The sequence below is a fragment of the Erinaceus europaeus genome, chromosome 8 (genome assembly GCF_950295315.1).
Source record: "Erinaceus europaeus chromosome 8, mEriEur2.1, whole genome shotgun sequence".
In the NCBI taxonomy this organism is placed as follows: domain Eukaryota; kingdom Metazoa; phylum Chordata; class Mammalia; order Eulipotyphla; family Erinaceidae; genus Erinaceus; species Erinaceus europaeus.
Window position 1 is genome coordinate 6,432,982 of NC_080169.1, and position 22,430 is coordinate 6,455,411.

The 22,430-nt window shown below is 40.9% G+C and overlaps 1 protein-coding gene across 4 annotated transcripts in view; it reads right to left on the reverse strand.

Moving 5' to 3' along the window:
- STARD3NL (STARD3 N-terminal like) overlaps positions 1-22,430 on the reverse strand; it is a 48,421-nt gene that overhangs the window by 8,170 nt on the left and 17,821 nt on the right. For 3 of the 4 annotated variants that reach the window (XM_060195845.1, XM_007535245.3, XM_060195847.1), the window contains 6 exons: positions 21,748-22,030; positions 12,361-12,438; positions 10,169-10,246; positions 6,406-6,459; positions 6,202-6,319; positions 3,362-3,457 (listed from right to left, as the gene is read on the reverse strand). In XM_060195845.1, the coding sequence (XP_060051828.1) occupies positions 3,362-3,457; positions 6,202-6,319; positions 6,406-6,459; positions 10,169-10,246; positions 12,361-12,438; positions 21,748-21,972 (649 nt within the window). In that variant the 5' untranslated portion in view covers positions 21,973-22,030. The remainder of the gene's footprint in view (positions 1-3,361; positions 3,458-6,201; positions 6,320-6,405; positions 6,460-10,168; positions 10,247-12,360; positions 12,439-21,747; positions 22,031-22,430) is intronic. The other variant, XM_060195846.1, reaches the window with a different exon arrangement.

Here is a 22,430-nt window from a genome sequence, read left to right on the forward strand (position 1 = left end):
GTCCTTCTCTGCCTACTATGAATTTGCATTTTGTCTGTCCTAAAACAGCCACCTAGTGGAACTGTAAGGTTATTGTCTGTTCAATAATTCAATAAAATGGCAGTGCTTCCAACTATCACAAGGTGGCAGCAATGTTACAGGAAAGAGGCCAGTGGATATAGCGATGAGACTTAATGAATACTTGACTTAATGAATACCACTTGAGGTGGTATTCCTCAGGTCATTATCCAAACTTCTTATATTAAGTATTAAGTAACATGGTATTCTTCAGATAATTGTCTTGCTTATTTTGAATGTAATTAAGAAAGTACAGTAGTGCTAACAAATTTTAAAATAAAAACATGTAAACATCTTAAACATGTAAACATCTTAAATGTTTACATCTTAAACATCTTAAAATGTAAACATCTTAAAAAAAAAGTCCTGTGGCAGAAAAAGTTTGCAATGAAACAATCTTTAAAGTGAGGTAATGGGAGAACTCTCAGAAGGCTATACAAGGACCTACCCTATGACCCTGCAATTCCTCTCCTGGAGATATATCCTAAGGAACCCAACACACCCATCCAAAAAGATCTGTGTACACATATGTTCTTAGTAGCACAATTTGTAATAGCCAAAACCTGGAAGCAACCTAGGTGTCTAACAACAGATGAGTGGCTGAGCAAGTTGTGGTCTATATACACAAAGGGATACTACTCAGCTATTAAAAATGGTGATTTCTGGGGCCGGGTGGTGGCGCACCTGGTTGAGCGCATGTTACAATGTACAAGGTCCCAGGGTCGAGTTCCCGGTCCCCACCTGTAGGGGGAAAGCTTCACAAATGGTGAAGCAGGGCTGCAGGCGTCTCTCTGTCTCTCTATCCCACCCTTCCCTCTCAATTTCTGGCTGTCTCAGTCTAATAAATAAATAAAAATAAGAGAAAATGTTTAAAAATGGTGATGTCACTGTTTTCAGCCCATCTTGGATGGAGCTTAAAGAAATCATGTGAAGTGAAATAAGTCAGAAACAGAAGGATGAATATGGGATGATCTCACTCACAGGCAGAAGTTGAAAAACAAGATCAGAAGAGTAAACATTAAGCAGAACTTGGACTGCGGTTGGTGTACTGCACTAAAGTAAAAAGAATATGGGGTTGGTGGGGGGGGATCAAATCCTGAAACATGATGGCAGAGAACCTAGTGGGGGTTGAAATGTTATGTGGAAAACAGAAATGTTATGCATGTACAAACTATTGTATTTACTGGCAACTGTAAAGCATTAATCCCCCAATAAACAAAAGTAAAATAAACGAAAATAAAAATAAAAATAATATCATGGAAAATGGGGAATTAAATGCTTGTGCTAGATTTCTGCTGGCTAAGAGATTTTCTCCTAATTCATATCTTTTTTTTATTCCCTTTTTGTTTTATTGTTGTAGTTGTTGTTGTTGGATAGGACAGAGAGAAATGGAGAGAGGAGGGGAAGACAGAGAGGGGGAGAGAAAGACAGACACCTGCAGACCTGCTTCACCGCCTGTGAAGCGACCCCCCTCCAGGTAGGGAGCCAGGGGCTTGAACCGGGATCCTTCTGGCAGTCCTTGTGCTTTGCGCCACGACGTGCGCTTAACCTGCTGTGCTACCGCCCGACTCCCCATATCTTTATTTCATCTGACTCTATGTGTTTGTGTTTGAGAATAACAAGTTACCTGGTTCTCTCCTCATATGGTTTGTCTTGTTGGTGTTTTTTGTTTTTTTTTGTCATATATAACTTCTGCTTGGAACCCATTTACTGTACAAACGACCCCCACTGCTTGATGGCAGATGGCTGGCTCGACTTGTAATTGTTCAGCCTTCTGATGGTGCAAAACTTATCTAGTAGTAGAAACCACACTTTGAGTTTTGATGCCCCGCCCAGCCCCCAGCCACCAATATAAGATGAGATACTCTGGCAACATAGGCCAGTGGCAGGGAGCCACAATTCTCTGTGAAACATAGGACCATGAAGGTAAGCCACCCAGAATCTCCAGCACACTGTGCCGCCAGCATCAGTGGTGTCCTGAGCACGTTACATGCTAGGCCAGGCTAAGTTATGGTGTTCAGTAGATTAGATACACTAACTGCATTTGCAATGTAGAACATTTTCAATGTGTGATGGAATTTACTGGGATATAACCTGCCGTAAGTAGAGGAAGATCTGTCTTGTATGCACGTATGAAATATTTGCTAGGCATGAAGTAACAGATTCTCTAACCCAAAGTTACATTTCAGTGGTAAAAGCTGTCCTCTTCACTGCTGAGGACAGCAAAGCTAGCAGGATGACAGGGTTGTGGAAAAGGTCTTACAGGGGCCAGGCAGTGGCGCACCTGATTAAACGCTCACATTACAGTGTGCAAGGTCCTAGGTTCAAGCCCCTGGTCCCCACCTGCAGGGGAAAAGCTTCAAGAGTGGTGAAGCAGGGCTGCAGGTGTCTCTCTGCCTCTCTCCCTCTCTATCTCCTCCACCCCTCTCAATTTCTGTCTGTCGCTAATAATAAATCAATAAAAATATTTTATACAAAAAGTTCTTACAGACTATTAAAAGGACACCCTCTCTACAAAGGCTGAGAGTGTGTGGGTGGGTGGGGGATGTGGAAAGAAGTTTCCTGAATATTTTAGTGCAGACTTAAGACTAGAGGGCTAATGTTAAGGATAGGAAAAGAAAGAGGTGCTTAGTTAAGTGTTTCAGCATATGTCATTCTCCTCAAACAAACAAACAAACTCAGAACATACAAAGTAACAACACGAGAGGTCATGCTGCCGGCTAAGGGTGTTAGCTAGGTGTTCTCTGCCGCATTAAGGGTCTACTGTTAAGGCACAACAGCATGATCAGTTTCACATTTTCATGAACACGGAAAGAAAGGTCACATAAACTTCACTGCCTGTGATCATGGACTCTGGCACTCCTCCCCATTATTCTTCATGCTGTGTTAGGCAGATCATTCCAGCTCCCTGTGCCTCCATCTGCTTCTATCTACAATAGGGATAATTAGATTTTTCAGTCATAACGTGGTTGGGGAGAACCCTCCCAAAGATGCAGCTGCTATTTTCAACATGACATTCTGGTTCGTAACGAAGGCATGTAGAAAGAGACTGACAAAGGAGTGCTGGAGATACAGATCACAAGTCACAGAGTCTGTGCTTCTCACATCTACTGTTACTTCTGTGTCTCACGCTGGCTGCTCATCATGATTGTGTCCTAGTTGTTATCACATCCTAATTGTATATTAAATGTTTTCTAATTATTATTCTGCATGTAGAAGGGGGGGAGGGAACCTTAGCTTTTAAACAACAGACAGATACACAAATGACATATATATATATATATATATATATTTTTTTTTTTACCTGCTTCAGACTCAGGAGGAGAATAAAACTGACCATCAGAAAGACCACCAGGTATCAGTGCTGCCCTCTCTGAAGCATCTTGGACTATCAAGAGTCCTAAAATAGAAGAAAGTCAGATGGTAGAAATAATGTTACAACTCTAGTAGCTTTTGGTAAAATTAGTCAGAATCAAGTGATGTTAGAATTAAAAAATAAACTGTATTAATAAACTATAAATCACAAAATAAGCTATTATAAACTGTGAATCAGTACAGGAAGAATAGATGTCAACGAGTTTTAAAAAATTCTTCATGTTACTCATGAGAGTCTTTGACTCAGAATTTATAACATCTCTCCCTTGGGAATATCTATTTGCCTACAGATGTCACAACAAAATATAAAGCAAAATTAAAGACCTAGTCATTTCATACAGTTTAAAATGTGCATTTAGTTAGGTTAATGTCAGATACGAAGCAAAACTGGACAGCCTTTCATAAATATATGGAAGTATATGGAAGACTATAAAATAAAAGAAATACAAAGTAAAAAGTCATTCTACAAAAATCTACATGTGCAAAAAAAGTACAGAGAAGGAAGTCTGCTGTAGATAATTCAAGATCACTTGAGAGAAATGGAGCAGTGACTTCTTTGGGTTAAAGCTAACATTATATTGAAATAGTCAGGGAAAACACCAGGCCAAATAGCCCGGTAAAATATAGACAATAGGGCTGGGGAGACAGCATAATAGCATAATAGTTATGTAAAAGACTCTCATACCTGAGGCTCCAAAGTCCCAGGTTCAATCCCCAGTACCACCATAAGACTGAGCTGAGCAGTGCTCTGCTCTTTCTCTCTGCATTTCTCTTTCTCATTAAAAGATTAAATGAAAGCATATTTAAAAAAAACATAGACAATAAAAATGTTTTAAAATCACTATGAGCTTTGCTTGATGAACTACTTTGAATTTGATTTTACCACTAAGCAAGCCTCAGGTACATTAATAGTTGATATGCTGGGCAGGGGTAGATAGCATAATGGTTATGCAAAGAGACTCTCATGTCTGAGCTCCAAAGTCCCAGGTTCAATCCCCTGCACCACCATAAACTAGAGCTGAGCAGTGCTCTGGTAAAAAAAAAAAAAAAAAAAAAAAAAAGTTGATATGCTTTCAAAAAGTTAAATTCATATATAATTTAAAACTTATCTATTTATTTTTATCATAGTACTGCATTCATTGGGGAAACTGACGATCCTTCCTAGCCGACTGAATCCACATGGATCCCAGTCACTTTCAAAGCCATTAACTGGCTACGGAAGAAGGGCAAACGCTAGAAGAAGAAGAACTGCTCAACTCTAGCATATAGTGGTGCTGAAGATTGAACCTGGGACCTCAGAGCCTTAGGCATGAAAGTCTTTCATAACCACTATGATATCTTCCCAGTCCTTATATATAATTTTTAAAAAAAAAGTGACTTCCATCAACTTTGTCATCCCTTCTCCACAATAGGCTTTCATAATGAAATAGAAGGTATAAGCATATAAGATAGCAGCTGGTCTGATCATGTGTTCTTAAAATCTACTCATAAATTATTATTATTTTATATACACATTTCTTCTTTATAAATGAGATTTCCTAACACAAAACACTTGTAAAGTTATTTTTCTTCTGTCATTTTCTGAGTTATAATCATTTTTAATTTTCTTTTTTAAAATAATTTTTGTTATTATCTTTATTTATTAGATAGAGACATCCAGAAATCAAGAGGGTAGGAGAGACAGAGAGAGAGAGAGAGAGAGGGAGAGAGAGAGCCTGTAGCCCTGTCCTGCTTCACCACTTGCAAAGCTTTCCCCCTGTAGGTGGGGACTGGGGGCTCAAACCTGGGTCCTTGAGCATTGTAACGTGCGCTCAACCAGGTGCGCCACCACCTAACCCCTAATTTTCTTTTTCTTTTTTAAATTTCTTTATTGGGGAATTAATGTTTTACATTCAATAGTAAATACAATAGTTTGTACACGCATAACATTTGCCAGTTTTCCATATAACAATACAACCCCCACTAGGTCCTCTGTCATCCTTTTGGAACCTGTATTCTCCCCCTCATCCACTCCAGAGTCTTATTTGGATGCATTTTAAAAAATTTTTTATTACCTTTCTTTATTTATTGGCTAGAAACAGCCAGAAATTGAGAGGGAAGGGGAGATAGGAAAAGAGACACAGAGACACCTGCAGCCCAGCTTCATCCACTACGGTTCATCACGTAGATAAAACTCCAGTGAAAAAATTTTCAAAAGCTCAAGTCAGTCAATCTTGCTAGTTAGCATCCAGGGATATTCAAAGTCACACAGATAGATGATGAACGTTTTCTCAGGCCTTGTGATTAAACGTTATAAGCGATCACTTGCCATACGGTTAGAAATATAGGATCTTGGTGTCAGGATGGCCGAACGGTCTGAGGCACTATGTTAACAAATACAGGGTCTTGGACAATCACCGACTTTTATTTAAAAATGTTATTCAAGTCACCTGAAATAGGTTCACAGTTCCCTGGCTGTAAATAACACAATTATTTAGTTATACAAAAATACTTAATGTCCTATAACTATTATTGATGGGAAGAGAAGCCAGTCTGTCTGTACAGGTGTGTGCAGTTTCTTCCAGCCAAGTTTGGAAGAGAGAGAAAGGAGCTACATTCCAACACATCCTTTCATCCATCCCTTTTCCCCATTTCTGCTATAGCCACTGATAAATGGATACTACGATCTGTCTCTCCCCACCTATAAGTCTATTGTAATCAAGGCACCTACAGTTCTTTCCAGTGTAGAAGTTGTCTTGCATCAGAAGATGACCTTTGAGAGAAACTTACTGTTTTCTTCTTCTGCCTCTTGGGGTAACACTTTGAAATCCAGAAACCACGTCTCAATCCAGGCAAGAATGAATGAAATGATGGGCAGCACATAGCCAAAAGCCCCTTGAGAAAAAAGCTGGAAGAAATGGTGGTTATCATGATCTTACACTGAAAGACACAGGCTTGTCATTACAGACTCTAAGTAGCAGTGGTAGGTAATACCTTTGAGAGGATCACTTTTGCTAGTAAGAAGGCACTGGTCACTGCAGTCGTCAGCTGAAAGACATGACCCAGCACCATTTAAATTAGACTTTTTTATACTGGCAGGGTATCATTCATACACACAATAATCCATCTAAGCCACAGGCACATAACCCAGACCGGGGCAAGGGGATTGGATATGTCGTGCACAAATGCCTATAGTGGCCTTGACGAACAGACTGGAGGTCGGAGGACATCAGGTGCCATGTTAAGTAAATATTAACCAAGCTGCAAAGTCAGTGTCTATTAGCAAGACAAAATAAATGAATAAACAAGAGAAAGAGAGGGAGAAAGAGAGACATACACGCACTTGCTCACACACACCCTGCTTAGGAAAGAAGGTATTTGTATCAGTTAATTGACACCAAGTTCTCTTTACACACTAGCTGACTTCTCCTCTGAGTTGCCTGGTCTCTGCAAATGCTTGGGCTTTTTAAAATTTTTTTTTTTAAATTTTTTTAAATTTTTTAAATATTTATTTATTGATTCCCTTTTGTTGCCCTTGTTGTTTTATTGTTGTAGTTATTATTGTTGTTGTCGTTGTTGGATAGGACAGGGAGAAATGGAGAGAGGAGGGGAAGACAGAGAGGAGGAGAGAAAGACAGACACCTGCAGACCTGCTTCACCGCCTGTGAAGCGACTCCCCTGCAGGTGGGGAGCCGGGGTTCGAACCGGGATCCTTATGCCGGTCCTTGTGCTTTGTGCCACCTGCGCTTAACCCGCTGCGCTACCGCCCGACTCCCCGCTTGGGCTTTTTAAAAATATTTTTATTTACTTATTATTGGATAGAGACAGTGAAAACTTGAGAAGGAAAGGGAGCTAGGAAGGGGAAGAACAGAAAGACACCTGTAGCCCTGCTTCACCACTCATGAAGCTTTTCATGAAGCTTTTTCATGAAGCCAGTGGGGTCCAGGGGCTTGAACCTGTGTTCTTGTGCACGGCAATGTGTGAGCTTAACCAGGTGTGCCACAGCCTGGCCCCTCTGCAAATGTTTTCAAACCACTAAATTTGACCTGACCCTTTGATAATCTGAAAGAATGTGTCAAGGAGACACTCTTTAAAAAAAAAAAAATTGCGGGAGTCGGGCTGTAGCGCAGCGGGTTAAGCGCAGGTGGCGCAAAGCACAAGGACCGGCATAAGGATCCCGGTTCGAACCCCGGCTCCCCACCTGCAGGGGAGTCGCTTCACAGGCGGTGAAGCAGGTCTGCAGGTGTCTATCTTTCTCTCCTCCTCTCTGTCTTCCCCTCCTCTCTCCATTTCTCTCTGTCCTATCCAACAATGACAACAACAATAATAACTACAACAATAAAACAACAAAGGCAACAAAAGGGAATAAATAAAATATTTTTAAAAATTGCATAGAATATATCTGTTAAAAACTTTCCTGAAACTGAGAATGAGAGACACAGTCTCTAGTTGACATTAGGGGGACTCTGAAACAGAATGTTCCAGAAAGGAACTCTCACAGAAAAACTGGTGGGATGGGGCAATCATTACAGTTATTTGGTCTTGGCAAGAGAACTCAGCAAAGGGAGTCCAGTCTGGCTAAAACGGTTAACCCACACATCCGTGAAATATATGTGTGAGGCTCAACAGATGATCTGATACCTGCCCTGTGAGTCTGTAGCTACTCAACAGAGATGACCAGGCAAAGGTGACCCTTCATGGACTCTGTCTTGGGAAGAGCTACACCACTTCCAGCTGTACAAACCCATAGTGGCTCACTCACAGATGGAGGTCTCATGAGATTCCAAAAGCAGGATTACAGGTTATTATTGGGCAGTTCTCTCTAGCTGGGAAGTTGAACACCCCCAAAGTCCGTATGTGTGCCTTTGCTCATTCAGAAAAAGAAAACATTCAGATAGCTGTGCAAATGGCAAAAGTAAGTCAGGGGGAAATTGTTCATGATTCTCTTTTCAATCAACAAAGATTTGCTGAGGGTGAATACCAGGGGTTAGATGGTGGCACACCCGGCAGAGCACGTGTTACCATGTGCAAACAACTAGATTCAGGCCCCAGGGAAAGCTTCGAGAGAGGTGGAGCAGTGCTGCAGCTGTCTCTCTCCCTCTCAGTTATTCTCTCCGCTCCCAACATTTCTCTGTCCTATCAAAAAATATTAATAGTAATGACCATTTATTGAGGGTGGATACTATGTACCTGATTTATGTGCTAGATACAAGGAAACGGAGAAGGGTAAGGTCCTTACTGCCTTCAAGAAGCCTGAGGGAGATAATAAAAAGGAAGAAGAGGATATTACCCTTTAAAACTAGAAAGAGAAGAGCAGGGACAGGAAGGAAAGCAATTATCAAAATAAGCAGAGCATGTTAGGAAGTAATTAAGCAAACGGGAAAATTTCCAAGTATCTTTGAAACAGCAGTAATGATCTCATCTCTCATGTGCAAACTGAGATAGAGGGAGGGTTGATGCTTAGTCAGTAATGGCTGCTGGGCCTCTGGCTTCCTCACTTGGCGCAGGGCCCACAGAGACTGAGTGAGTTATGCATTACTATTGGCAAGAAATCCTGACACATTAGGCCTGCTAAAGTGGGGGGGGGGGGGGGGGGCCTCAGGACAAGCAAGGAGAAAGTACCACAGGCTAGTGCCTAGCTATGACCACAGAATGCGAGCTCAGACCCACAGGGATGCAGAGGTTACACAGGCTCCTGCACTGAATATAGACTCTAAGTAAAAATCGATGGGGTTTTTCAGTTAACCATATTTATATACTTTCCTCATACGTGGGAGCTCCCTGATTCAGCTTTCTAGTCCTGTTTCTAACTTGGACATCCTTTTCCCCAGACAATACCTTTGGCCTATCTGCATGTTAGCTGTTGGGCTCAGGCAAAAAAAAATTAGTAAAGTCATGGGCCCGGGCCCTTGTAATATACCCAAAATAGACCTGCTAGCTTCTTTTCCAAAATGGAGACCCCAAATCTCATCTGCTCTATTCATACCTTCCTGATTATTAAACAATTTGTTCTGCTTTATATCTTAACTCTTTTTCAGCTGCCAAGTTGTAGATGCTACCATGAAGCAAACCTGACTTCCCTGGGCAGACGAGCCCACCATGTGTCCTGGAGCTCCACTTTCCCTGCCCCACTAAGGAAAGAGAGAGACAGGCTGGGAGTATGGATCGACCTGCCAACACCCAAGTCCAGCAGAGAAACAACTGCAGGAGCCAGACCTTCCACCTTCTGCACCTCATAATGACCCTGGGTCCATACTCCCAGAGGGATAAAGAATAGGAAAGTTGGGAGTCAGGCAGTAGCGCAGCGGGTTAAGCACACATGGTGCCAAGCGCAAAGGCCAGCTTAAGAATCCTGGTTCGAGCCCCCGGCTCCCCACCTGCAGGGGGGTCAATTCACAAGTGGTGAAGCAGGTCTGCAGTGTCTGTCTTTCTTTCCCCCTCTCTCCACTTCTCTCTGTCCTATCCAACGACAACACCAATAACAACAACAATACCTACAACAATAAAACAACAAGGGCAACAAAAGGGAATGAATACATAAATAAATAAGTATTTAAAAAAAAAAAAAAAAGAACAGGAAAGCTTCCAGTGGGGGGGGAATGGGACACAGAACTCTGGTGGTGGGAATTATGTGGAATTGTATCCCTCTTATCCTGCTGTCCTGTTGATCATTATTAAATCAATAAAACAAAATCACCACTTATTCTTCCTGCACCCTGGAGGCCTGCCCACACCACTGCCCACCCAGCATACTCACCGCAATCGCCCACCAATGACGCACTCTGCACACAGCATATGCGAGTATTAACACTTTGAACCGAAAAACTGCCAAGAGCTATATGGGGGGAAAAAAAAAGAAGCTTCAAAAAAGAATACACACAGGAAAGTAAATGACTTGGTTTTGTGAAGAATCAATGAAACCATCTTCACCTTCCGATCTAGCTGAAGGCTGTCACAGAATGACCTACAGACCAACATTTGGGATCCATCCTTTGAGTTTAACTAATACCTTTCACACCAAGATTCAAATGTAATTTCCCATGATCAACAAACTAGCAAGCAAGGGAATGATTTTTCTCTCTAAGTCTCCGTGTAAAATTTTATGTTCTTTCAACATGAGAGAAAATGTTCTACGAGTTGATTTCTTTTTTATTTTTTAATCTTTTTAATAATATATTTATTTATTTATTCCCTTTTGTTGCCCTTGTTTTATTGAAGTTGTAGTTATTGTTGTTATTGATGTCATCATTGTTGGCTAGGACAGAGGGAAATGGAGAGAGGAGGGGAAGGCAGAGAAGGGGAGAGAAAGACAGACACCTGCAGACCTGCTTCACCGCCTGCCTGTGAAGCGACTCCCCTGCAGGTGGGGAGCCGGGGGCTCCAACCGGGATCCTTATGCTGGTCCTTACGCTTGGCGCCACATGCACTTAACCCGCTGCACTACTGCCGACTCCCTATTTTTAAAAAAATCTTTATTGGATAGAGACAGCCAGAAACCAAGAGGGTAGGAGAGAGACACCTGCAGCCCTGCTTCACAGCTCAAACAGCTTTCCCCCTATAGGTGGGGACCAGGGGCTTGAACCTGGGTCCTGAGAACTGTTAATATGTACACTCGACCAGGTGTGCCAATTCCCAGCCCCACAAGTTGAGTTTTCTTTTTTCTATCTTTTTTTTTTTTTTTTTTTTTACAAGAGCACTGCTCAGCTTTGGTTTATGATGGTGCAGGGGACTGAACCTGGGACTTCAGAGCCTCAGGCATGAGAGTCTTTATAGAAGCACTCTGCTGGACCCCGCCCCTTTTCTACTTTGCATTCCACTAGGCTGATTGCTGAAACTCTACCTGGAATCCAGGGATGGATGCCAGCTACAATTCCTCCCAAGCCTCTTCCATTTGTTGTTTCTCCTTGATATTAAAGTACACTGAGAAACTGAGGAGGAGGATGAGATGAGAGAACAAGAGAACCCACGCACACCTGCTTCCTCTCTCCTCCTAGGGCATGTGGGAAGGAGACTCAAATTACCATCTTGGTGCATGGACGCCTGTGAACTTCATCGGGTCCGCGACTACCTTGCTCCTAGCAAGGTGCTCAAATCACCTTTTGCTTTTTATTTTGGCCTTTCTTTTATTTATTTTCTTTCTCTTCTTTTTCTCTTTTTTCTTTCTTTCTTTTCCTTCTTTCCTTCTTTCCTTCTTTCTTTCTTTCTTTCTTTCTTTCTTTCTTTCTTTCTTTCTTTCTTTCTTTCTTTCTTTCTTTCTTTCCTTGCCACCAGAGATATCACTGGGGCTCTGTGCCTGCAGTACTCCACTGCTCCTGGAGGCCATTTTTCTCATTTTGTTGCCCTGGTTGTTGTTGCCCCTGCTGTTGTTGTTGGGCAGAGAAATGGAGAGAGGAGGGGTAGACAGAGACGGGGGAGAGAACCTTAGATGCCTGCAGACCTGCTTCACTGCTTGTGAAGCGAGTCCCCTGCAGGTGGGGGAGCCAAACCGGGATCCTAAGGCCGGCCAGTCCTTACACTTTGCGCCACGTGCGCCTAACCTGTAGCGCTACCACCGCTGGGCTCCCTCTCTAAGACAATGTTAAAATATTTAACACTGGGCTGGAGTGACAGCCTAGTGATTATACAAAAGACTTGCATGCCTGAGGCTCTGAGGTCCTAGGTTCAGTCCTCAGCATCACCATAAAAACAGAGCTGAGCAGTACTCTGGGGTTCTTTCTCTTTTTGTTTCTCTCTCCCCCCTACACTCTCTTTCATTAAATAAATAAAAATATTTTTAAAGAATACTTACTATTATTTATAAGAGGATAACACTAAGGAAGAAAGAAAGATAATGTTCAGGGAGGAAAAGTGACAAAGACTTCAAAGTCTACTGAGATTACCGGTTTCAGTGTGCCCAATGCTTACAGTTTCATCAAACCTAAAAAGAAATGTGAAATACGAAATACTTACAAATATGTCGAAATAAGAAGAGTAGTAGTCATACCGCACCACCTCCTTTTCTAATGTATTTTCAATTCCTCCATTCACCTAGGAAGAAGATGAAGAAGTAAAAGCAAGGAGATTTACATGTGGAAATACTGTAACATACAAATAAGATTTTATAACGTGCTTTTTTTTTTTTGCCTTCTTAATAAAAAGTGTCAAAATATGGAAAAAAGAATTTCATAGTTCTAATAAATGAGAAACAGCCTTTTTTACTTCAGTACTTGAATTGAATACACATTTGAATTCACTTATTAAATAAATATAAATGCGTAAGGAAGAATGTTCTTTCTGTAGTTCATATTTCGGCCAACTAAAATGCAAAGTAAGAAACTCCTTTTTCTCAGGATCAGTAGTAGCGCACCTGGTTGAGTACACGTGTTACAATTTGCAAGGTCCTGGGTTCAAGCCCCTGGTCCCCAAATGCAGGGGGAAAGCTTCATGAGTGGTGAAGCAGGTCTGCAGGTGTCTCTCTGTCTCTCTCCCTCTCTATCCCCCCCTTTCTCTCAATTTCTGGCTGTCTCTATCCAATAAATAAAGATAAAAAAATTCCTTTTTCTCTTCTCATATACAATCAAATGAATATATATATATCCATACTTCCCTTTCACTTGGGGTGTTCTTTACTTTCTAGTCACTCTCTACTGTTTAAGGTCTTGGAGGCCTAAACATCAATGATGGCAATTACCAAGGACACAAGAGAGAAGACCAAAAAGTCTTCCTGGTTGAACAGAAAACAAAATAAGGGGCAGACTAGAGCTATCATCCTATGTGACAAAGTTAAAGTAAATGGTAAGATGTCTAAGACCTAAGCCCCAAACCTACCAGGTAGGGCATATGCCAAGTTATGCATATAGCTCAGTTTTAAGTATTGCACCACACAGGAGGCTCCTGTTGCAACAGAGAAAGCCCTGGCCTTGTGTATCCTTCTCTGTGTCTCTATATGAATGAAAACTAAGAGGCCAGGAGCAGTGAAATTGCACCTGTGTGAAGCCCAGGGAATAGCAGGTGGGCCAAGGGGATGGAGAGAAAAGGAAAACCTAGCAAACTTTCCGTCTACTCCTAATTCTCTGATCAAGACAACTGCTAAATAATTAAGTCCAAAATTCCAGAAATTAGGGAGTCCGGCGGCAGCGCAGCGGGTTAAACGCCCGGCTCCCCACCTGCAGGGGAGTCACTTCACAGGCGGTGAAGCAGGTCTGCAGGTGTCTGTCTTTCTCTCCCTCTCTCTGTCTTCCCCTCCTCTCTCCATTTCTCTCTGTCCTATCCAACGACAGCAACAACAACAATAATAAATAATAATCACAACAATGATAAAACAACAAGGGCAACAAAAGGGGAAAAAATGGTCTCCAGGAGCAGTGCATTCGTGGTACAGGCACTGAGCCCTGGCAATAACCCTAGAGGCAAAAAAAAAAAAAATCCAGAAATTAAACTATAGAGATTTTTTTTTTTTAATCAAGAAAGAATGCGTATGTCCTGCAGCTAATGCAGCACTCAAGCAGAAACTACAACTGTTAGGATCCCTGGATCAGCCTCATAATAAGGAGCCTAAGACGTAACCATAAGTTGAAGTCTCGAGTCTGGAGCACAGCCGTGGTTCATCCTGACCAAAGCAATGTAGCTAGCAGGGAGAAGGACACATTTAAATCCAATTAACCATTAAATTTGTTAGTGCTAGCAGAAATTGATAAAGAATACCTTTGAAAGAATAAAAATGACCTCGAGTAAAGCATCCTCTCGGATTAGATACTTTTCAAAGTATTTCTTACACAAATGAATGTATATCATAAACTGTTCTACACTTTATAAACACCTTAAGGTTTACATTTCTGTGTGACCTGGTTATAATGGCTATAAACCTACTTGATAAAGAATAGAATTGAAATCTGTCCCTACTTTGCTCAAGCCTACACACTGCTGCCATCACCTTTGTCTTCACCAAATATTTGCTGAGCACTTACTCAAAGTCAAGCATTATTCTAGACACAAGAACACATCAATAAGCACAGCAGTGTATGTCTTCATGGAGTTTACCTTGTAACAAGGAGGACATAAGAAAATAAGTCTCAGGAAAATGAGAAATTGTACCCACGTGGCAACTGTCTTGTAAATCATTATTTCCCTGACAGGAACAATAACAAAAGAAAGAAAAGCAGTCCTATGCGGGGGCAGGCCACATGATGACACACTGATGGCTGCTTTCACTTTGGATTGGGAGGAGTCATGAAAATCTTCCCTGGGGTCATCCTTACACGGACTGCCCCTGGTGGTGAGAATGGTGGCATCCCATAATTCTGTAAATCAATATTAAATCTCTAAGCAAAATAAAATGTTTGTTTGTCTGTCTGAGAGAGTGGGAAATGAGAGAGGAGGGAGAAGACGGAAAGGCCTAGGGTACTGCTCACCTCTGATATAAATAAGATGGTGCTGAGGAATGAACCTGTGCTCAGCTAGCTCCCTGGACTTGACTTTTTTCTTTCCTTTTCTCTTCTTCTCAGTTTTTTTCTTTCTTTTTAAAAATATTTATAGATGTCCAGTATTATTAAGTGGTAATGCTGATTTGGTCCAGGGTGGCAATAGCAAAATGGTGAAGAGGTCACATTTTGAATATTATTTTTCTGGTTGGTTAGACAGAAATTAGTCTGAATATTAAACACAAGAAACACACACACACAAAACAATGAAACTAATGAAAGCTGAGTATTAGTTTAGTTTGGGGAATACGTATCTGGGGGCTACTAGTGAGGAAAGCAGATGTGTGTGTGTACACACTCATGAGAATGCATACACTTTCATCAGCAACACACAGCAGTTAGCGGGAGGATGGTAAGCTAGAAGTCTAGCTGGACAAAGCAGAGAGGTAACTATGTACAACACAATCCATCAGCTCCTAGAAGACCGTCAAACCATGATTTCAAACCACTTCAGAACCTATAACAAGTTGCAAGTAATCCCAAATACTTTCCTCTCTATGCATGAATGAGAACAGTCTAAAATCAGTTTCCCCATGCCATTTCGCTTCCTAGAGACACCTTAATTTCTAACAAGGTAACCTTTTCTCTAACACACACACACACACACACACACACACACACACACACACACACACACACTCAGTACTTCTGTTCCTCTTTTGGGGGGCTTGGTGCTTCCACTAGGAATCCACTGCTCCTAGAGGCCATTTTTCCCTTGTTGTTTATCGTTATTGTTGTTGTTATTATTGTTGTCATTGCTGTCACCGTTGTTGGACAGGACAGAGAGAAATGGAGAGAGGAGGGGAAGACTGAGACGGGGAGAGAAAGACAGACACCTGCAGACCTGCTTCACCGCTTGTGAAGCGACTCCCCTGCAGGTGGGGAGCTGGGGGCTCGAACTGGGATCCTTGAGCTGGTTCTTGTGCTTCGCGTCATGTGCCTTAATCCTCTGCACTACCACTCAGCCCCCCTTCTGCTCCTCTTTATCGTCAAAATTTCTCTCTATTGTTACTACATTCCAACTTCAGCTTATTCTTCCACCTAAATCCCATCCTTTCTTGGCTACCCTCTTTATATATTCCATCAAGTCCTCAACTCCTTCCCTTGTAAACTTTCAGTCCATTACCAGTCTCTTCCTAATCTGGATTTCTGTTATCCCTAAGAAAAAAAGAAAGAAAGAAAGGAAGGAAGGAAGGAAGGAAGAAAGAGAGAAAAAGGATAAATAAATGAAAAAAAAAGAATAAATAAATGAATAAATGAATGGGCCAGCCAGACAGCTCGCCTAAGACAGTGACTGAGTTGCTATGCATGTGGCCTAGGTTGAGTCCGGCCCTCATCACACAAGGGGTTGCTTTGGTGCTGTGGCACCTTCTGCTCTCTCCATCTCTCTTTTTTTTACTACCTAAAAAGTCTGTGTGAAGTGGTGACACCCCATGACCAGGAAAAAAAAAAGGGGGGGTAGAGTATAACTCCAGAATCAGTATATGAAACACAAATGCTGAGAGAACAATAACAATTCTCTTTCTAGGTTAAATTTATTTTAGATAATACTAAATTACACTGTCATTATATAGAGCTATGCCACTGTTAAGGGGGGTGCTGACAGCTGCTTCTCATGTCATCTTTAAAAAAGCTGACAAGGGGGGAGTCAGGCAGTAGGGCAGAGGGTTAAGCGCACGTGGCACAATGTGCAAGGACCGGCATAAGGAAACTGGTTTGAGCCCCTTCACCCACCTACAGGGAGTGAAGCAGGTCAAGACGGTGAAGCAGGTCTGCAGGTGTCTGTCTTTCTCTCCCCCTCTCTGTCTTCCCCTCCTCTCTCCATTTCTCTGTCTTATCTAACAATGACAACATCAGTAACAACAATAACTACAACAACAATAAAAAACAACAAGGGCAACAAAAGGGAAAATAAATAAATAAATAAATAAAAAACAAAATGTAAAAAAAAAAGAGTTGACATGTTGGGTATGATTTAACTGACTTTAAAATCAAATTCCAGATGGAAGCAAAGTCCGCCATGACAGTTCCAGATTAAATTAGAAGCTTTCGGATACTTTCTGGTAATAGAAAATATTGGAGTGATAGAAATGTCACGACATGATTTTTTTTTTCTATGCAAAAAATACATCATCACATTCCCAACAACTCAATAGTAGTAAAATAAGGAATGGACATGGACAACAACATGTTAGAAAATATAATCTCAACTAAAAAGTTAAAAGCAAAACAAAACAAAACAGTAACAACAGAACACAGCCTTATTCCTGGTACTACTCTGATCCCAGCTTTATTCAGTCTAAAGAGTCCAGTGGAGAAGAGTTTGGAGAAAAAGTATCTCCAAACAAGTCAAGCCATGCAGGATTCCAGATACAAACTAGGAAATCAGTCCACTCAAGAACGTGTCAGGAGGCCCTAGGCAGAACCAGAATGACCACTTTCAGCCGACCCCAGAGATCAGAAGCCTTAAGAACTTCCAGAAGGAAAAGGAACCAAGGGTCCCTTTAAATTTCTCTATGCTCACTCATATCTGCACTTCAGGCTGGCCTGGTGCTAGTCAGCACTCTAGGTCAAGGAAGAAAACTACACCAGAAATTATATATAAATGCAAAGTGTTTGGATTATTGTTATGACTAAAAAAAAGTTGGTACGTCTCTGTATGTATCTGAAGGCCTAAGCACACACTTAATGCTATGTCCTTTCTTTCTTTCTTGTTTTTTAAACATTTATTTATTCCCATTTGTTGCCCTTGTTGCTTTATTGTTGTAGTTATTATTGTCATCATTGTTGGATAGGACAGAGAAAAATGGAGGGAGGAGGGGAAGACGGAGGGGGGGGAGAAAGATAGACACCTGCAGACCTGCTTCACCGCCTGTGAAGCGACTCCCCTGCAGGTGGGGAGCCAGGGGCTCAAACCAGCATCCTTCCTTACACCAGTCCTTGCGCTTTGCGCCACCTGCGCTTAAGCTGCTGCGGTACCGCCCAATTCCCTCCTTTATAGACTACAAGGCAGTGAAAGATTCTCTTTAGTTAAATTTTGTGAAGGGGCTAGGTGGTGGCGCACCTGGTTAAGTATACACATTACAATGTGCAAGGACCCAAGTTCAAGCCCCTGGTCCCCACTTGCAGGGGGAAAGCTTCATGAGTGGTGAAGCCGAGTTGCAGGTGTCTCTCTTTCTCTCTATCCCCTCCTCCCTTCTCAATTTCTGTCTCTATCCAATAATAAATAGATAAATGTCTAAGAAATCTGTGGAGACTATAATACATCCATCAGAAGCCTGTGCCTGCTGTTCAGTAATGTACAGAAATCAAAACACAAAGCAAAGTGAGACAACAAAGACTTTACACATGAGTAGTAAAAATGTATAGAGACAAACCACAGAAGACAGTGATCATACAGTTTGTACTGACAGACCCACGTCAGGCTCAAGAACTCTAAGCAGAATTAGAAATAGAATGTTAAAAGGAATTCAATTTTCACTTACAAGGGGCTATGTACTGACAGAGTCCTCTCTTAAAACTACTGGTATGCTCCCCATTAAAATATTTATTATTTATTCAGCTCTCATTATATAGCTTTTAGCTTAGAAACATAGTGTTCCTTTAAAACATATATTGATAAGTATTGATTTTATGTGCACACATGGAGTCCTTAGTGAGAAAGAGATACTGTAAGTTAGTACATCATTGGATTGTTTGATTGACTTTTTTGTTTTTAAGGTATATTCACAATGCTAGGTTAACTGAAGGGAAATCTATAAACAGAAATTTAAGGGGGCCAGGCAGTGGTGCACCTGGGTGAATGCACACATTGTAGTTCCCGGGTTCAAGCCCCTGGTCCCCACCTGCAGGGGGAAAGCTGCACGAGTGGTAAAGTAGGGCTGCAGGTGTCTCTCTGTCTCTTTCCCTATCTCCCCTCCCATTTCAATTTCTGTCTCTGTCCAATAAATAAGTAAATAAGTAAATAAATAAATAAAATGAAATTTAAAAAGAAACTCAACAGTAGTTTCATAGTACATTATCATTATGTTTTTTGAGACAAATCTTATTTTCTAATGTGAGTGTGTGAATTCATAGTTTCGTCTCTCTAGCAGAATCTATGATGAAATGGAATGAGTCCAGTAAAGGTCATTATTAAGTGTCTACAACAAAGAAACGCTGTTATGGATCAGAATATTAATCATAGAATAGGGTAAGATCTTTATACTTTCAGGTAAAAGACAAATTAAAAAAAAAAATCCTAAACAGGAAATGAAAAACAAGAAGTCATTTCAAACAGTAACCACAATATTTTTTTAAATACTTTTCCAAATTTCTTATAAAGCACCTAGCAAAAAAAAAAAAAAAAAGCAAGCACATAATGCCAGAAACCTTAGAAAATATATACCCAGAGATTAGAAAATATATACTGGAAATTAGCTGAAAGAAAAATTTAAAAAGCAGACAAATTCTGCTATTGGGGTGGGGGTGTTATTCTAGAAAAGTTAATTTATGTAGGCGCAATAGAAGAGTTCTAGACTTGTAAGTGTGAAGCTCCAAGTTTGATCTGTGGAGCAGCATATATCAAAGTACTGATCTGAGCTGGTCTTCCCTCCCCCCCCCTCCTCTCCTCTCCTCTCCCTCCTAGCTCTAGTAAAGTACAAAAAAAAAAAAAAAAATTTAAGGGTTCTTTTTTTTTTTTTTAATTTTTTTCTTCTTCCTTACCAGAGCCCTGGTTTATGGTTTATGGTGGTGTGTGGAGGGACTGAACCTGGGACTTTAGAGCCTCAGGCATAAGAGTCTGTTTGTATAACCTTTATGCTATCTAGCCCCCACCTTCACCTATTTGTTTTTAGGGACTGTAAATAAATCCAAGACTTTGAAACAAAATGAACAGATCTGGGGTGGAGTCAAGATAGCTGCATGAAGACAGGTAGGCTGACTCTCCTCAAGAAATCTGCTTGGGGTCCTGGCATCTCTGAATGGAAGCCAGATTTCGAGGCCAGTAAGAGAGAAACTACAGATGGGAGGGGACAAAGAGAAACCACAGTAGGAAAAAAAAATTATAATCCATTTATGAATCGGCAAAAGAGTGCTGGAGAGGACAAGTGCAAGCCAAGCAGTGAGTCTCCCACTGCACTTCCAAGTCCGTTCCCCAGGCCAGGGTGGCTTTTCTGAAAATTAGAAGCAGCCACTGGCACAGACCACCTGTGCAGAATAAAACTCCCCACGGCAGATCCCAGGGCGGAACTTTTTGTCAGAGCACAGGAGGGGTCCTTGCTACCTTGTTTGGGCAGATCTGAACTACAGGTAGGCCCAAGCAGTCTGGCAGGTCTCCTCTGGCTCTCTGTGTAGATTCCCTCTATTGGCTGAGGTTGGCTGCTGTGTGTTTTGTTTGCTTGTTGTTGGAGGGAGTTGTCCTATTTTGTGTTTCACTGTATTTTGCATTTATTTATTTATTTATGATAGTTGCTTCTGTTATTAATTCCTCACTTCAATGTGGGCACAACAGACCCTACCTCTCATCTTCCAAAGGCAGTGGTGGTGTCTGTAATACAACAGATCCAACACAGAGTAACTGGTCTCAGGGGTCCAGGAACCAACAGACCAGAGCCCACCCATCCCACCCCACATCTAAACAGCAACACCCAGGACACAACTTTCAAAAGACGCCAAATATAATGGTTAAACAAACAAACAAAAAATGACCACTGCAGCAACAAACCAGGACAGAAGTCCAGAAAGAAATGCCAACAAGCTAGAAGCAATAAAGAATGAGGAAAACATCCAAATATTAACTGATGCTATAATCACAGGAGTCGGGAAAGCTTTTGACGTAACTATTATCAGAAATGGGGAAACAAATGAGGCTGAAAAAAAACACAAACTGTCTACAGGTAATTAGTGCTGAGAGCTGAAATGCCTGAGTCAAGAGCCCAACTAGCTGAACAAGTTAATACTGTAACTGAGCAAGGCACCAAATTGAACAATTTAACCCTACATAAAATATAGTATAAAAATATCACTAGTGGATTTTAACCAGTATTTTGACTTTTATTAATGTATACTTAGTAAACTTTAAATCGCTGAGGTTCATGTTACATTTTGATTATACACTACTGATCCAGACAATGGTTTGCCAGTCTGTGTAAGCTGATAAAATAAAAACAAACTTTCAAACTCTAGAATAATAGATATAATATCTAAAATACTTTAGAATCATGCTGAGGTTTTTTTTTTTTTTTGGAACAATGATCAACCATCTTTTCTACTAGTGTCAAGGAGTAAATATTGTGACTTTTGTGATTTTGTCACAACTACCCATCACAAAATCAGTGATAGACAATATGTAAGCATATAGCCAGGGCTGTGTTCCAATAAAACTTTATGTAGAAAAGCAGGTCAGCTGAATTTGGTCTCCAAGCTAGGGTCTGTCAATTCCTGTTCTAGAGCAAAACATCACAAATTCGAATTAAAAAAAATTAATTAACCAACCTAGTTTTTTTTTTTTACTTTTAAAAAACATTATTTATTTATTTTTCATAGAGACAAAAACTGAGAAGGAAGGGTAACATAGAGAGGAAGAGAGAGAGATATACCTGTAGCATTGTTTTATGGCTCTTGAAGCCTTCCCCCTGCAGATGGGGCCCAGGGGCTTGAACCAGGGTCCTGGTGCAGTGTAACTGATGAGTTCTACCTAGTGCATCAATGCCCAAGCCCCAAAATTTGTTTTAAACAGTAACAGCAGAGGCCAAGAAAGGTCCAAATGAGGTAGAGAACCATCCTTTCTTACTTAGAAAATAAACACTGAACTCACTAGATGAGAAATTATGAGAAAATTAAAATTGTCTTGTCTCTAGAAAAGATTCTTATAATGTCATGAAAAGCAAACACTTACATTTAATTCTATTATCCACAGTAATGTTACAAACAAGAGGTCAAAGGTGACAAACAAACAGAAAGTCCTCCTGACATCTGATATGCCTTTCTTTTCTCTTCCTTCGTAGGACTCAATCCTGGCCATGAGCTGTGTAGGGTTGATGGAATGAAAGCTGTGCAAGGAAGCATGTGAGCTCTGGCTCCCTGTGAGGGCGTTCTCCATGTCTTCTGGAAGGCGATTCATCCTGAAGGATGAGTAAAGGATTCTTTTTCCAACTCCACCATCCCTAGAAAGGCCAGACCTTCGGGAATAAGAAGGAAAACAGAAAGAGATCATGGTAGATGAGACCTCACCTGATGCCACTGTGTGACTCCCACTACCATGCAATTATCAATATTTCTGAGTGTCTTAACTACGTACTTTAAGAAAAGTGTTATTAAAAAAAGATGTGGAGTAGGAGCAATGTGAAGTAATTCCTGGTGTTAGTAATACAAACTTGCTGTTATGGGGGAAAAAATAGAATGAGAATATAAATGTATTATGATAGAGAGTAAAACAAGATGCTAACAATAATTTTTGTAAGTATAAAAGATAATCTGAAGCAAGCCTCTTTTTTATTATTAGTGATTTAATAATGGTTCATAAGGTTGTAAAATAACAGGATTGTAAGACAATTCCACACAGTTCCCACCACCAGAGTT